General features: G+C 37.0%; 2 protein-coding genes across 3 annotated transcripts in view; one reads left to right on the top strand and one right to left on the bottom strand.

Moving 5' to 3' along the window:
* The window catches only part of gpm6bb (glycoprotein M6Bb), a 45474-nt gene extending 42271 nt beyond the window's left edge, over nucleotides 1-3203 (top strand). The window contains exon 7 of the mRNA XM_038293401.1: nucleotides 279-3203. Coding sequence (XP_038149329.1) covers nucleotides 279-428 — 150 coding nt within the window. The 3' untranslated portion in view covers nucleotides 429-3203. The remainder of the gene's footprint in view (nucleotides 1-278) is intronic.
* On the bottom strand, nucleotides 3202-16179 carry ofd1 (OFD1 centriole and centriolar satellite protein). 2 transcript variants are annotated; one of them, XM_038293399.1, is made up of 22 exons: nucleotides 15907-16178; nucleotides 15618-15821; nucleotides 13752-13820; nucleotides 13654-13678; nucleotides 13466-13573; nucleotides 13231-13367; nucleotides 12969-13142; nucleotides 12363-12469; nucleotides 12167-12286; nucleotides 11047-11120; nucleotides 10863-10954; nucleotides 10562-10751; nucleotides 8964-9094; nucleotides 8756-8867; nucleotides 5870-6544; nucleotides 5635-5785; nucleotides 5445-5536; nucleotides 4341-4469; nucleotides 4040-4188; nucleotides 3793-3960; nucleotides 3642-3712; nucleotides 3202-3353 (listed from the first exon to the last, which is right to left on the bottom strand). In XM_038293399.1, exons 1-22 carry the CDS (start codon nucleotides 16000-16002, stop codon nucleotides 3308-3310), a joined length of 3120 nt encoding a protein of 1039 aa, XP_038149327.1. In that variant the 5' UTR covers nucleotides 16003-16178; the 3' UTR covers nucleotides 3202-3307. The 2 variants fall into 2 exon arrangements, with proteins under 2 accessions (XP_038149327.1, XP_038149328.1); XM_038293400.1 differs by having other exon boundaries at nucleotides 3282-3353; nucleotides 5870-6391; nucleotides 15907-16179.
* Between the last annotated feature and the right edge of the window lie 69 nt (nucleotides 16180-16248).

The following is a 16248-nucleotide window of genomic DNA, read 5'->3' as shown; positions in this document are numbered from 1 at the left end:
ACCCCCAGCTTTTACTGCCTGCACCCTTTTAACTTTATTTTCTGTCACTAATTTTTCTCCATCATAAACATCCAATTTCTCTAGTACTCTTTGCATTAAAAAATAGAAACGGCTCCAATAATTTTAACCAACAAATTTGATTTCCAGTAGATAGTTTGTTGTATGTTTGTTTTATTTTTTAAAAGTTGAACTGTTTATGTACTGTAGCTGTGTTTCCTGTAGCTCGCTTTGCATCTCTGACATGCTCACCGGCCATCCACCTCACCCTTCTCTTGCAGATCCACTACCTTATGATTCTCTCAGCAAACTGGGCCTACCTTAAGGATGCCAGTCAAATGCATGCCTACCAAGACATCAAAATGAAGGAGGAGCGGGAGCTGCAGGACATCACCTCACGCTCCAAGGAATGCCTCAATTCCTACACATAAGGATGTAATCCCCTCACAGAAAAAAATAAAATAAAATGAAAATACTCAGATATGCTTATGAACACAATGGCCAGTCACTGCTGGCCTCCTTTTGGACCAACCCCATCCTAGTATAACCTGCCAACTCTGTGCAGTACTAACCTGGCTCCTAACAAACTAATGCATCAGCTGCTTTCTGCACTAACTCCCCGAGAGCTGTTTCAGGACTGCTACATTAAAGTTTTTCATTCTGTCTTGTAGGGAAATCAAGTTTAGTTTAGATATTCACTCTGTCTTTTGTTTTTTTTAGCCCTTTCTATAGCCAGTTTCCGCTGGTGAATGTTAAGATGTTGCACTATTCTCTCACAACAAATACGGTAACAGTTTGTTTTACTGTCTGTTTTGCGCTCCATTTTTTTTTCTTTTCACGATTTTACCAAGAAAAAAGAAAATGACGTATAAGGAAGGCCTTATGTCCGAGCTCCATTAGTATCTTCAATCTCTACTTAAACAGAAGTTGCAGAGGATCTATTATACATAGCAAGGTAGGTTACGTTGGTCCTCAAGTGCCACTGTCCTGCAACTTTTGCATGAATCCCTGCTCCAACACACCTGAAACAAAAGGCCAAATTACCTCCTTGACATGTTAAGGTTAGTCGAGGCCTGGCCATTAACCGTTCATTTGTATCAGGTGTGTTGAAGAAGGGATGCATGCAAAAGCTGCAGGACAGTGGCACTCTAGGACTGATGTTGCCTACCCCTGAGGTACAGCATTAAACAGAGTTCATGTGAATACTACATGCACATTTTGAAGTGTCTCCACCTCAGTTGCCAATAATTTAAATGTCTTGGATTTCACTTCCATTAGGTTTTTAATACAGAGCAGCAGTTGCCTAAATTAACACTACCTGAGGTGTGCACTAAAACTTATGTAATTTTGTTTAGAAAAGATGCTTCTAGAATGGGATGCATAAAGAGCAACAAACAATTCAATTACCGGGATTACATCCTTTGAGTCACAGTACTAATAAACTATTCAAATGCGTGCATATACTTGATCCATTAATGGTGTAATGTGAATACATATGTCACATCTAGATGTTGGTTGATTGGCATTCAGTCAATCTAAAGAAAGAGTTGCGGGTGAAATTATTTTCTCAGTCATTTGTTTGAGCTCCTATAAGATGAATAAAACTGCCCCACTTGGATGGCATTTGAAAGCAGCCAGGGTGTCAGTTTTGTAATGTAATAATATGCTATGAGTCACATTTTTAATTCTCCTCTTGAAATTGAAACAGGTGTGGTCTTCCAAAATTGCATTTCTTTTAAAATGTGCAATTGTTATACTGTTTATATAATTACTCATGTAAGCTTTTTCTTTTTTTTTTTGCCTTTAGTGAAGTTACAAGGATTAACTTGTTTTGTTGCATTGAAACTATTGTTTCTGCAAAGACACGCGTTGCAGTTAGGTGTACTGACATTGATAGTAGGCAATATATGCCCGTTTTTTTAAACTATATTAATGTTACTTCTTTTTATATAGCTAATTAATCAGTTTTTTTAGACAGTTGTCCTTTTAAAGTTTGTTTTGCATGATCGTACCTAATTTTTCTACAAATGTCAAGGGCTTCCTTAATTTCCTAAAATAATCTGTTACAAAAATTCATAAATATATCTAGCCAAAGCATTAAAGCCAATGCTGCCCAATGTACAAAACAGAATCCTGTGACATTAAAGTATATCTTTGCTACATAATTATTAGATGTACAGTGGCAAAGCGGTGTGGGATAAGTTTCTAATTTTAAATCACTTCAACTTTTCCTCATTTTCTGACATAAAAACAACAAACTTCAATGTATTTTACTTGCATGGAATGTGATAGAACCCAATTGTTGGGTGAAAGAATTTAAGGTTGGACTTTAACCAAGCTATTTGAACATTCAGGGTCCAATTTATTTATTTTATTTTTTTTTACAAGGGTAACCTAGATTAAGATTTTTGAAACCCAACTAGGGAAGCTGGTCACTGCCGAAGAAATCCCCCATCATGATGCTGCCACCACTGCATTGTATCATTTGTGTTCAGAGTGATGTGCAATAGTTGTTTTCCACGACATACAGCAATTTTTAAAAATAGACCAAAGTTCAGGTTTTTGAACTCATTTGACCAGAATTCCCTCTTCTACCAATTCCACTACCTGGCTTCCTTAAAACCGTTATCCTGTAGCCACTATTTTTACATAAAGAGTTTCCTCAGCTGTGCAGCTCCTCCAGAGTTACCGTGGACTTTGTATCTGCTTTTGTACATATTGTTCTCCTTGTCTAGTTTTTACTTTAGATGTTTTGGTACAGTACATAGATTAAGTTACACACATACTGACTTTTTTCAAAACACTGATTTCTAACAACAGTTGTTTATGCTGAATTTTATCAGGGTTATTTGATAAAGCCGACTTAATGCTAATGCATAGATTTTTTTTTTTTGTAAAATCTTTCACTACATAGCAAAGCCTTATCCTTCCTACATCAAATGACAGTAAAATAAATTTGGGTTTGTGGTTTTCAATATGTGAAAATGTTTAAAAGGTAAGGATCTTTTTGCATGGTACAGTAAATATTAGTGTACATGACATTTGATTGTGTTTCAAAATTAATTAACCAAAAAGTGAAGAATTGTCACTGAATCACCAGGAGGACATCAATCAGTCGACCAATCAATGAGCATCATGTCCGACTGGAAACACAGCTCAATGGGCCTGATGACTGTTTTTATGAAAATAAAGAAAAAAAAAAAGTTTGAAGTGTGTTTGTTTGTTTTATTGAACAAAGTTTTACAAAAGTCTAATACATAGGTTGATCAAAAGTTACAATCCAGAACGTTGGTTAAGCACATGAGATGGCTCACCAGAACTCATCATCTTCATCCTTCATCGAGTATGCTGCAATGCTAGGAAAAACAAAGAGTTATTAAGTACTCAAGGGACAGAAAAAAAGCATTACCCAATAAAGAGTTTTTTTTTTTTTTTATTGGATTAAAGTTATTCTCAAGCCAATGACATTACAAAGATATCAGGAGATGAGGAACCACAAAAGCATTTTAACATTGCTGGGATTTCATCATGCGGCTCTGCTTTTATTAAAGTCTTCTGAGGTGACTGCATTACTAGTGGATTAGAAAAGTTTTTTTATGCAATAAATTGTGTACTGTTTGAAACTCTGGCTTTATTTGTGTTACCTTTCATCTTTTTCTTCAAATAAACTCTTATCCTCTGGGCTCATCCCTCCTTCATCCACTCTTACAGAGGTCTAAAAACAAAAAACAGAAGTGAGGTTTGAGTAACACATACGTTAAATGTGAGGCTTTCACATCTGTGGTTGGAACTGACTTTCTCCTGCTGCTTCTCTCTTGCTTCTAGTACCATCTTCATATATTTTTCCAGTGGATTTTCTTCTTTTGGTTCTTCCTTGTTTTGCTCATTGTCTTTTCCTTTCCCAATGTCTATTTCCTCTTTTGTTTCCTCTTTATTTTCTGATTGCACTGCCTCTTCCAAAAGCTGGATAGGAAGAGATGTTCTCACTGCACATTTCAAATAAACTTTATCTTAAGAATCAATGTGTTGGGTTAACAATTACCATCTCCTTCTCCAAACGTTCCAGTTCTTGCTGCTCTCGCTCCTTGGCCTCCTGTAGCTCCTTCTGCCTTTTTTCCCTTTTCTCTTTTCGCTCCCTTTCCCACCTTTGCTCCTCTTCGTCCTCGATAGATTTATCTAAAGTCTCTTTTACTTTAAGAGAAAAGTAGAATAAGGTACATTTAGGATGCAGAAAATGAGGAAATCGACTGTCACAGTCAGAACGATGGCATCCAATATAAAATGACTGCATATCATCATGGATAAACCAAGATCAAGGGTCATTGCTGGACATGTTGACTCACCAGCCTGAGTTTGCGAGTATGTCGGGTCTTCTGGGAGGTCCTGTGGTTGGGGGGTGGTGGGCCTTTTGGGGGCCTCCTCAGAGAGAGGGACAGCAGTGTCCGGGAGAAGCTCTGGAATGTGGCCGGACTCTGGAGGGAGATGTTGCACAAAGAGATCTTTTATTTGCCACCATAATGCAACAGAGCCAGAGAACTGGCACAGAATACATAATCAGCTGTCCTTCATCTTCTCCATTGTGCAGGGCTGCTGAAAGGACATACTGGGGGCCAGATTCATAGCCATTAAAAAGCTGGAAAAAAAACAAAACCCTGAAGTCTGAACTGTCAAAGTGGTACATGACACCCGTTACAAATCACACATCTTTTGAAAGGTCCTGCTAGTGGAAAGTAGAAACTGAAGATGAATACAAATCTGGAAAGACGACCCTTGCAATGGGGACCCTATGCAGCTTGTGGCAAAAGCTCAAAGCCTCTTCTTATGACTTTTATTCAGCAATGGTTTGCATGTCACCATTTTCCTCTGAAGTCCGGACTACTAGAGTGTATGACAAATAGTAAACAGGTGTCCCATCAAAAGGTTGCTCTGTTGATTTAGTTTGTTTTCTAACAAACCACACAGACCTTCATATAACAGCTGCATTTATACTTCAATTAAATGGCAAACCAATGGACTCTACTTATTAGAGGATTTCTGAAAGGAAATCCTCTCCCTGGCCTGTATTTATGTGTTAAAAAATTGTATAAAGAAATGTACGTATATATATATATATATATATATATATATATATATATATATATATATATATATATATTGTCTGTTGGGATGGAAAGTGATGTTCAATTGTTCTCTGTGTTAAAAGCAGCAATGTGTTTCTGTGGCACATCTTTTCCACATGTTCTACAGTCAGCAGAACTCTAGACAGTCTTTAAATGCTAACATATGTGATCAAATCCACCGCAAATCCAATTCAGTACACTTATAATTGAAGGATCACATCAGATTAACAAGAACTCATCTGCTTCTTTTGTCTATTATAAACTGGGAGAACATTGGTTTAAAAAAAAAGAAAAAGTCATGACATGACTGTTAATGGTCCAGAATACCTTGCAATTCTCCTGTTAGATCTTCAAGGTTTATCTTCTCCGGCTGTGGGGAAGACGCTGAGCTGGAGAACACAAGCTCTACCTTCGGTGGACTTAAAAGAGGCAAGGGCAAACGGGACGTTATTAGAATTCATACCCATAATGTAAAAAGTAAAATGCGTGTCCTTGTGTGAGCCCCAACAGATGGTACCTAGATTGGTCCCGTGCTGTGCTCCTGTGTTGGGGGCTGTGAGGCGGACTGAGCTCAGAAGAGTCACCTGGAGTCGTGACAGAGGCACGGAACAGTGCGGGTTTGTCAGACAGTGGCATCTGGGAGAACGGCATCAGAGAGACAGCTGGTTCTGAGGAGGAACAAAGTCTTTTAAACTGAAACAAGGAGACATATTTCAGAGAAAATTTTAAACTTAAGCATTTTATAAAGCTACCTTCTGAATGTTCCTTGTGAAGTCTCCCTCTGGAGGAGGATTGTGGGCTCCGTTTGGCTGAAACCGACTGTTTCTTTTGCCTTTGTCCCTCTTTAAGAGACACAGGCTCAGATAAAGAGTTTGGACTGTGGTCAGAGACAAATAAGGCCTGAGGCTGTTCATGGACTGCTGGCAGGATGTTTCTGGTTTCATTAGATGCCATAGCTTTGGATTGAACATAATGAGGAGTGAGTTGGTTGAGTAACGTCTTAGGTTTGTGGCTTGAATAGTTGTGTGAATCCTGGTAGTCTTTTTTCCTAAACAGGGAGCTGGGGTAGAGTGAAGAATAGGCTTGCTGTGGGGAGAGAGGCCTGGGAGAGAGAATGGTGTGTACTGCCCTCTGCTGGTATTTCCTGTAAGCTTCCTCTAAGCTTTCAGCTTCCTTCTGCAGTTCCAGGACTCGAGCCTTTGCTTCTGCTACAAGCTCAAAGTCGGAGTCTGGAGAATCGTTCCAAGGAGACCTGTGTCCTCTGGATGGCCCACCTGCTTCACAAATATCATGGTAACTCGCCCTGGGCCTCAGCACAGATCCATCCATATAGATGTCTGGTGGAACCAGCTTGTCAGCGCCGAGCTCCAGAACAGAGCGATCAACAAGAGAGGGCTTCGGGTTACGCAGCACTTCATTCTCCAGAGCTGCCATTATTGATCGAGTCACACAGGAGGAAATGAAAGAGGAAAAGCAAACAAAGAGGAGGATTCAACACTACTACAGAAGACCACCACCACATTCAAAGATATTACACATGCAAACAACTACATCTAAAACAGTTACTTCCATTTTAGAGTGCAGGTCTTTCTTGGTGTAATGTTCCTACAGAAGTGTTCATATCCCTTTGAACTTTTTTACATTTTGTTCAAACAACCACAAACTTTTCACACTGTAAAAATGATCTAGAAATAAGAAAAAATTCTTAGGCCCCGTCCACACGAAGTCAAAACGAACACGAAACGCTGATATTTTCCAAAACGTTTGCCGTAAAGACGGAGACGTAAAATAAATGTGATCGTCCACACGAATGCATGAAAACGCTGCAAAATGTATGCCAGGCCTGTAAGTGGCTCTGTGGTGCCAAAGCAAAAATAAGCGACGAAATGTTGGGCATGTGCAGTAATATTTATACATGGTTGCCCTGCGGGTCCATTTTCGTGGTTAAGTCAAATTCAGGTGCTGAACGATGTCGTCGATATTGCTCTGTTCTTCCTGGAGATGTTCCAGAAGAAGAAGATTCTGTTGTAAGCCCGACAGCAGGGTGAGTAGCATTAGCAGCAACGGCGCCATTGTTGTTGAGATGTGTCGCGCATGCGTGTTTAGAGGCGACGCTATGACGCATGTGTGTAAAAAAAAAAATGCGGTTAGAGCTTAAAGATGGAAACGCGAAAACGGCGTTTCAGAATCTTCCCACTCTGAAGGCTGAATAAAAAAAAGATCGTTTACAGACCCCCGAAACGCCGGCTTCGTGTGGATGAGAGGCTGGTTTGGTGAAAAATTTGTGCGTTTAGGCCAGGGTTCGTCTTCGTGTGGACGGGGCCTTAAGTTAAGTGTATTTAAACTTGATTTGAGTAGGTAAATTATATAGTTTGCCAATGGAATCAGTATTTATACTCTTAAAATAAGATAATTAGATAATATTCACTTGAAATAAGAGAATGCCATTGTCTTTTCTTATCTTAAATCTAAATTGTCTTGTTCCATGGGCAAGATGTCTCTTTTATCTCCTCAATTCAAGAACAAATGCACTTATTTTAAGAAAAAAATTACTCATCAAGATTTAGATTTTTTGCAGTGCATTTGCATTTAATTGGGATTCTACAGGACCGACCAGCCAGTATTGTGCCCTCTTTACTCTGATGTCTGTGTGTATTTGACCTGAGTAATAATCCAGCAGTTCTATGAATGAGGTATATTAGTGAACAGACATGTAACAGAAGGTGATTTGGTTTAAATGGAAATATAAGGCCCTCAAGAAGAATGCTACACATGACAGAAAGCTAATAAAGCAAATCAACTAGAACACACCATACCCATCAAGAAACCTGTTGCAAGCATCATCTCGTTTTTGTTAAGAAAGATGCAGGAGAATTAGTCATAGTATGTATTAGAATGGATTGAGCCACATGAGCAGTCCAAAAGGAATACTGGTTAACTGTTGTTGGATCCAGGAAATGGCCAGGGAGGGACCAATGTGCACTGGGCGGGGTGGCCAAAAACTGACAGACACCTAAACCACTTCAGGGTTAATTTATACTAATCACCATGAACCTACATGTATATTTTTCAAATAAATCACTGAGCTGTGCACGTATTGATACATACCGGTAGGTATTATTTAAATTGATTTCTAGTTATATGTAATATATGCATTAAATATGTTGAGCAGTTGATCTTTTTTCTTTAATTACATAGAAGACTCACAGAGACAAACTCTTCAACATAAAAAATAAAAATGAATTCTTAATAGACCATGAAATCTGTATTAGCTCTCTTTAAATGTATGATATAGTTGTGAAAATTTAAATGTTGTGTTTTTGTAGGTATTTTTTGGTTAATATACAAACTTTAAAACGTGATATTAGGAAATTCCCACCTGGCAGTTGTAACACTCTAATCTAAAATATTATTTGGATTGAGCCATTTTGCAAAGAACAGTAAGAAAAAAAATCTAATCTCTACATGTTAAAAGATGGAAGAAAAATAGTCCTTCAAAACGATCGAGAGGGAGAATATTTGAAAGCTGATGAAGAAAGTAAGTCTGTTCAAAAGGAGTTTATAAATCTGACAAGAAAACTCAACCAAATCTAACCTAAAACCATGCAGACACATATTACACATACACCACATACTACCTTGCTGTGTGTGGCGAAGCTGGGTTTTGATCTCCTCTACATGTTTGGCCATCCATTCTGACCTCTTCTCACACTCTGTCAGCTGAGCTTTCAGATAAACACATTGCTCCATCTGCCAAAACATTTGTATTTATACCAGAGACACAAAAACTATTTCATTTCAGATAGTTAGCATGACCTATCAGTCATGTGGCGACACAGGACTCACCTCCCTCTGAAGCTGTGCTTGCAACACCTGTTTCTGGTTCTCAAACTCTACTTCATCCAGCGTACGAGTGTTTTTCAGTCGGCTAAGCTCCGCGTGCAAGGCAAGCTCTTCTTTAGATGGTTTCATCATTTCTAAGGAGAGGAATTTTGGTAAGTATGCAAAACTACAAAAATCTCTTTAACCTTTACACAATCTTTTCCTCGATACAGCAAGAAACACTCATGCATTTTGTGTGATAAAATCAACAATAATTAGCATATCATTTTAAACAGTGGGGAACGATTATACATCTTATACATCTGTTATTATACATCTATACATTATACATCTGTACTGGACATGGACAATACAAGCACCTTAGTTTAGTTTTGTCTTCAACTTAATGATTCTTTTTGCAATAACTATAGCTAGCTCTTAGCTATAGAAAACATATTTATTGTGCAAGAATAAGGTCTTAGCTCTGTTACACTGGTAGCCTAGAAATCGACATTTTGTTGTCAAGATTCACCTTGTGTTTTTTTGTGCAATGACAATAAAGGAAGTCCAAGTCTATCTTTTTTCTAAAAATCTTCTCCAAGCACATTTCTCCCTGCCAAGGATGTGCCTTTGTACAAGCACGTGAGTTGGAACAGTAAAAGCACTAGTAGCGAATATCTGTCACAGATTTGCACATCTGAGAAGATGTTTTTCCCTATTTTTTTTTTTTAGGCTCTACCTGGCTGGAGAACATGTAGAAAGACAACTTAATTTATCTGAGCCAGAGAGCATCACCACAATGTTTCAAAGGGGATAGGATATTTTTGTTGTGGCTATAAAAAGGACCCATATCTGGAGTTTAACTGATATGTTTAAAGTTTAGGATACAAATTTAACATTGAACCCGTATCTTTTAGTCTCACTGATGCTTTCAAGCCTTCAGATAACAGCTTAAATAATTGTATTATACACACTCTGTATATTCTGTCCTGTTGGATCATGGTACAGTGTGAGTGTTACTTCTTCTAAGAAGTCTGTTGCTCTTTTGGTAAATAGAACTTCCTGTCACTTCACATTTGATTTCCTCTCCTTTAGGAACTGTCAATCCAAGAAAAGAGGCCCAACACTGGTTCAATGAAAAAAAAACGATCTAGAATCTAAAAATAAGTAAAAATGTCTGGAATTAAATGTATTTACCCTTCATTTAAGTAGGTAAATAAGATGATTTGCTAGCGGAATTAGTTTTTTACCTTTAAAATAAGACAATCAAACAATATGCACTTGAAATAAGTCATTCTTGTTCCATTGGTAAAGTGTCTCACCTCCTTAATTCAAGAAAAAAAATGCACTTATTTTTTGAAAAAAAACTACTTATTTAGATTGAATTTTTTTGCAGTGTATGCCAGGTTCAATTTTAGGGCCTTGGGCAGAGGGGGAGGGTCCTAAAAGTAATGCTTCATAGCCCACTGACTGCAGCCACAAACACTTGGAAGAGAAGCAAGATTGTGTCGATATTTATTTACATTTTCTGACTAATAAGATGAATTGTAACAAAAAGAAAAAAGGAAAAAAGGAAACAGGAGCCATTGACACTCATTAGGAGCGCAGTCGTCTCTCTTCACCTGCATGGAGCCGTTTGTTCTCTTCTTGTGCTTCCTCCAGCTGTTTCTGAAGCAGCTGCTGCTGTCCCAGCAGCTCTGCTTTCTCCATTTTCAGGCTGGAGTAGTCGCTTGTACTCTCCAATCGTTCCTTTAAAAGCTCTTTCTGTTGAGTCAGTAGAGATATCTGCTGCTGTGCGGTTTCTAGCTCAACCTGGCAAAGCAGAAAAATGGAGAAAAAAAAAGATGAAACCTTTAAAGAAAGGCTAAAAAAAAAGAAAAAGAACTTTAACTTTGACTATGCTAACAGGATGATATTGTTTACCTGCAGTCGTTTCAGCTCTGCACATGCTCTTTGGTGCTCTTCTAGTCTGGCATCAATCATCTCTGACTCCTTTTGGATTCGGGCTGTTTCCACTGGAAAAATAACATTATGTAAACACAGGGAAATTATTTGTTATTTTTTTTCATCAAATTAGTCATAATTCCATAAGAAGTGAAATTCCTGCCTTTATTTCTGTTCTCACTTTCCGTGAGTTTTTCTGTTCTTTTAAGAAATTCCTCCTTCAACTCAAGCTGGTACCTGAAATTATAGAAGGACAGAGATCAATCAGTGGAAAAAGACAAAAAAAAATGTTTAGCATGAAGTCAAGGCAATGATTCTCAACACTATAATACAAAGAGGTAAATTTGGAGCTGTCCCATAGGTGTTATGTTACCCTGCTTTATATATTAGTTTAGATGCATTTTGGTATCAAAGTATTGTTAAAACACTGACTTGTGTTAAAGTTTATATTATAACAGTTGATATAATGTTCTTGGGTTTAAAAATCTGATCTAAATATACTTCATTACTTTTTTCACATTAAAAATATCACCAGATCCCAATCTTGCCTGGAGGTTTTGTTTCAGAGAAACTGTTTGTTTTTCTTTCTTCTTGTCACCCCCCGAGTTTCACTCATCCATTTTCCTTTCATGTAACAGAACTTTGACTCAGTTGGATTTTTGAACAGGATAATGATCCCAAACATACATTGTGTCAGACATTGTCAGACAGTAAACACATTTAAGTTCTAATAATAAGAGTAGTTAAATATCAAATTGGACAGATAGAATTATCCAAGAATATTTTGATGGCTACAAAGTAGGTGTTGGTTTCTCCACAACTTGCTAAGCGACATGTTTCCAGATAATAGAGGGGTGTGTGTAAACATTTCAGCCTTTAAGCATCTTATTATTCATTTATACATATTTTTATGGATTTAATAGAACCCACAATAAAAACATGAGCATCAGTCTTTTCAAACTTTCAAAAGGCATCAATTCGTATGTTTTCTAACCAGTCCACAGCAAGAAAATACTAAAACCCCTTAATTTTCATGAAATATATGTCAACATGTATTATGTACTGTATGTAAACTTGAACTGTTTTTATTTTACACATTCATGCATGCTTATTTTTTGCTGATAAAGAAAATGATGATTAATTATTCATAAAAGAAAATATTATTACCCAACTTAACCAAACAGTGACATCCTTCGGTGATAAAAAAAAAACTGACCAACTTAAACTTAGGAGCTACTTTTGGTTGGACGAAATATGATTCTTTTTTCTAAGATGGAAAATACCTGGACAGCTCATTCTTCAGCTTCTGGTCGTACGTGTCCTCCATCGTCCTGACAGCTAGTTCTCTTCTCCTTAACAACTCTTCAGAAACTTTCACCTTCTCCGCATGAATTTGACAAGAGCTTATTTTGATCAAAACAAAGTTAAGATTCAGTGATTTGGAAATAAAACAAAAAACATCTTTAAAAAAGATCTTACTTTTCAAAAGCCTCCATTCTCATCCTCAGCTCATTGTCTCTGCTGCGTTGTGTTTCGATTTCTTTCAGCAGAGACTGTCTGTGCATGTAGATGTTTTTTTCTTCAATCTAAGGATAAAACTCCCCATCATTAATGACATGCAAGCATTGATAGTCAAAGATATGGAACAGAATTTGGTAGTCTATAAAACATTTAAGAAGAAATTAAGTTTTCCAGATGTCAGGACGTTTTCAAATAACTTCAGATGAAAAAAAGTCAACAATTTCTTTATTTAACCAGAGAAAAAAAAAAAGTCCACTTTAATCTTAGCAAAGGTTAGTGTGCAAGGTTTTTATAATGAGCAGCCTACTCATGCTAGTTGCATTGTGTTGCAGTTTATAACTGCCTAATCTGCCGTGTTGAATATAAACACTGCATGATTAGGCTGATAATATAGCTCGGTTTATGGCTTATCCAGAATCCCATTTTACAACTATCTGTGCCTGACATTATCAGTGGTAATCAGATGTTTTAGAGAGGTGCAAAAGAAAAGAAACAATGCCAAGGATTTTAAGCATGTAGAGAGAAAACAAAAAAAGGAAAGACAAGTTACTAGCTACATTTCACCTCTTGCTGTTTCTGCAGCCTCTCGATGGCGTTTTTCTCTCGCTCCATCAGTGCCATTGCCTTCATCTCATAAGTCCTCTCCAGTTCTTGCTTCAGCTTTTCGAATTCCTCATTAAACTTGGATTTTTCCTCCATCCTCACCTTTGCGATTTCAACATCTTTGAAATGTTTCAGCTTAAAAGAAATTGTACAATGTCAAAGCAAAAAAAATGGAGAAACAACCCAGATGATTAAATGTTATCCTACATGCTTATGTGAATACCTTTGCTTTCATTTCTGCTTCCTTTTGTGCCTCAATCTCTTTTTTATATGCTGAAAGTTTTGATTGTAGTGGGAAGATTTTGTCTTCACCCAAAGCAAGGCTCTCATACCGTTTGTCAATCATTTTCATCTTGTCAACTGAACAGAAAAGAAAAACACTGTAATGAACACTAAATAAAATGTGATTGAAAAACTAACAACCAAACAAAACAATCTCAGATACAAATTTATCATACCAAGGGACTCTCCATAACTTGCTAGGCTGGTTGTCTGAGTATCTACATCATGGCGGAGGCTGTGTGTTGAATGGTGTGCCAGACCTGCCAAAAGGCTGAACAGGAACCCTGAAAGACACGACCTTCATGCTAGCAAGAAGACTAGGATGTAGAAGTAGTTTGAATAGAAGAGAAAATACTGAACATACCTTTATCACTGTTTTCTTTATTTAGCTGTTAAAATTGATAATATTAGAATTGGATTTTTTTTCTAAATTCTTGTATAATGCATCACTTATATATTTACCATAGATGTAAAAATTGCTGATGAAGGACTTAAGTTAAGAATGCGAAGAAGGTCTTCTTTCTTGAGAATCTGACAAAAAAGAGCAAAACGTTTTTGTTTTAATTTCCATCTGCAGTTCATTGGAATTTTCCTCTATTACAAGAACAAACTTTGATGTATTTTAGCAGGATTTTATGTAAAGGACCAACAGAGTGGAGCACTTGATTGTAAAACCAGATAAAAATGATGCATGGCTTAAATAACTTTTTTTTTTTCCAAACAAAAAATATACATGAAATGTGCTTTGCATTTGGAATTAGCCCTCAAGTCAAACAATAAGAGAAATACCTTTCTTGCAAGGCTCTTTTGGTATAAGTCTCTCTCAACTTAGCTTTTTTTTTTTTGCAAATAAATTAGCAATTTCAACGAAAAAAAATTCGGTCCTGTTTGAGACTTTAACTGGACTTACCTGGGCCGTCCTAACACACAGTTATATAAATTTCCCTGTGGGTAGCTCAAGTATTGTTTTATATCATCAGTTTTAGATTATGCACTGTCCACAGCATTAAGCCACCACCATCTATTTTAGTGTAGACCAGTATTAACATGTATTTTTACTGCTTTTCAAATGTAGCCTGTGTGTGAAATATAATTGTGAAATACTCATTCGCCTTTTGGATGATGAATGAACAACATTTGAGGACCAGAATGTTCACATTTTTGACAAAGAAGAAACCATTTATGTTAAGAGAGAAAAACTAACCTTAAACAGAGGGGATGGACTCAGGTTTTATCCCTCAAAAACCTACAACCAAGCGATAGAGTTGATTCCTTCAAGTTATCATCTCAACCCCCATCACTATGCAGGTGACCAAAAGATCTCCGTTCAATTTGCATGTTTTCTAAGCCATAACAAGGCTTTTGTTGGGCTACTCTATAAAGCCTGAAACTAGGGTTGTCACGATACCAAACTTTTCAACTCGATACCGATACTAAGGAAAATATTCGATACTTGATGCCATTTTCGATACCACAAGAATAAAAACTCTAAATTTCAACAGAAATATTTTGATTAATAATTAAAATACAATAAATATAGAACAATATTTTGAGGTTGTTTGCTGTGCACAGTATTAAGCAAGCTTGAAAAAAAACTTACAAAATTAAAATTAAGTTTTCCTTACTTGGATATGCTTGGCACACATAGCAATGACACTAGCCAAACCGGTTAAGAAGCAAAAAATGAAAAGTGCACAGAATTTTTCAATCCCACAGTTTTCAGAAAGTGCATTTTCCTCTATTCTGCACATTAGATGAATGACTGTTAAGGTGCCACTGGTGGTAGCACTGTATCGATACTTTTGAAAATGAGTATTGTATCCGGATACAACGTTTCAGTATCGATATTTTTTTTAATAATCGATACTTTTGACAACCCTACCTGGAACTCAACTCTATCCCAGACATTTTAAATTGTGAAAGCTTTCCGGGCGGGAAGCGAAACATCTTCAAACTTGGAAAACAAAATCCAGTGGGTTATTTTTTTTTTTACTTTTTGGAATGACTATGACCTGGATGACTAAGAATCTTCACCAGCATAGTGAACAACATTCCTTGAAAATGTTCAAAGCTTATAAACATTCGGCTTAATCCAACTTAAATCTGTTCTTGAACATTATTTCTGTATGATAAAGTTTGTTCTTTTTTCCCCCAAACAAATGTATTATTACAAAAAAATAGTTGTATTTAAACCGGAATGAAATCACACAAAGGTGGAGAATTAGGAAATGTATGCACTGTATTTTTTCCCCCCAGAACAATCGGCATAAAGATAGGCTGGATAGAAATACGTTGAAATTAGAGATTAGGATTAGCTTTCATCCTCACCTTGTCATTACTCAGACCACTCTCGGGGCAGAATACAGAAAGTGTGTATTCATACCCTAAAGTACGGAGGTGATCAGCCACCATACTGTTGCAGGCTGAAAGTAGAAGTGTCTCAGATGTTCCATTTAGTGGCACTGGACCTGGATTTTGTCCCCTTGAAAGTGGATGATTTAACTCCTGAATGAGCTGATTCCGCAGCTGCACCTGATCAATCCAAAGGAAATAAAAAAGGAAAAAGATGTATGACAAACTGAATTTCAGTGACCACAACGAGGGGAATTTGTCTTACTTTAAGTCTATCGAGGACTCCGTTGTTTTTAAAGGTTCGATAGAGTCTTTTCCTAAGTTCTTCTGGGGATAACGAATCCTCCTTAGACGAAGACATAACGATAAAAAACGAAAACCCCACAATATTTACAAAACATCAGTTTATCTATCCTGAAAGCTTTACTTCCAAATAATAAGAAATAATTATATTTTTAGTTTTCTTAGCTGTTTCTTAAAACTCCGTCCCTGCTCCTTTTAAAAATATGGACCCCAAACATTTAAATTCGCCAACGGAAATTCTGCACTGCAGGCGCACGTCTATGACGCAAATGATTAAATAAATGTATATTAAACATTTCTAATA

This window comes from Cyprinodon tularosa, unplaced genomic scaffold (genome assembly GCF_016077235.1).
Source record: "Cyprinodon tularosa strain WSP-4 unplaced genomic scaffold, ASM1607723v1 ctg326, whole genome shotgun sequence".
Taxonomy (NCBI): Eukaryota; Metazoa; Chordata; class Actinopteri; order Cyprinodontiformes; family Cyprinodontidae; genus Cyprinodon; species Cyprinodon tularosa.
The sequence above is the reverse complement of the archived record's forward strand: the minus strand, read 5'-3'. Positions and strand labels throughout refer to the sequence as shown.

Bases quoted from the DNA above. Each gene is read 5' to 3' on its own strand.
- ofd1 (XM_038293399.1), bottom strand. From the start codon at position 16,002: ATGTCTTCGTCTAAGGAGGATTCGTTATCCCCAGAAGAACTTAGGAAA. The intron at 13,143-13,230 runs GTATTCACATAA...ATTTCTTTTAAG, and splicing joins AAGCAGAAATGAAAGCAAAG to CTGAAACATTTCAAAGATGT. The intron at 3,961-4,039 runs GTAATTGTTAAC...CTTCCTATCCAG, and splicing joins AACGTTTGGAGAAGGAGATG to CTTTTGGAAGAGGCAGTGCA.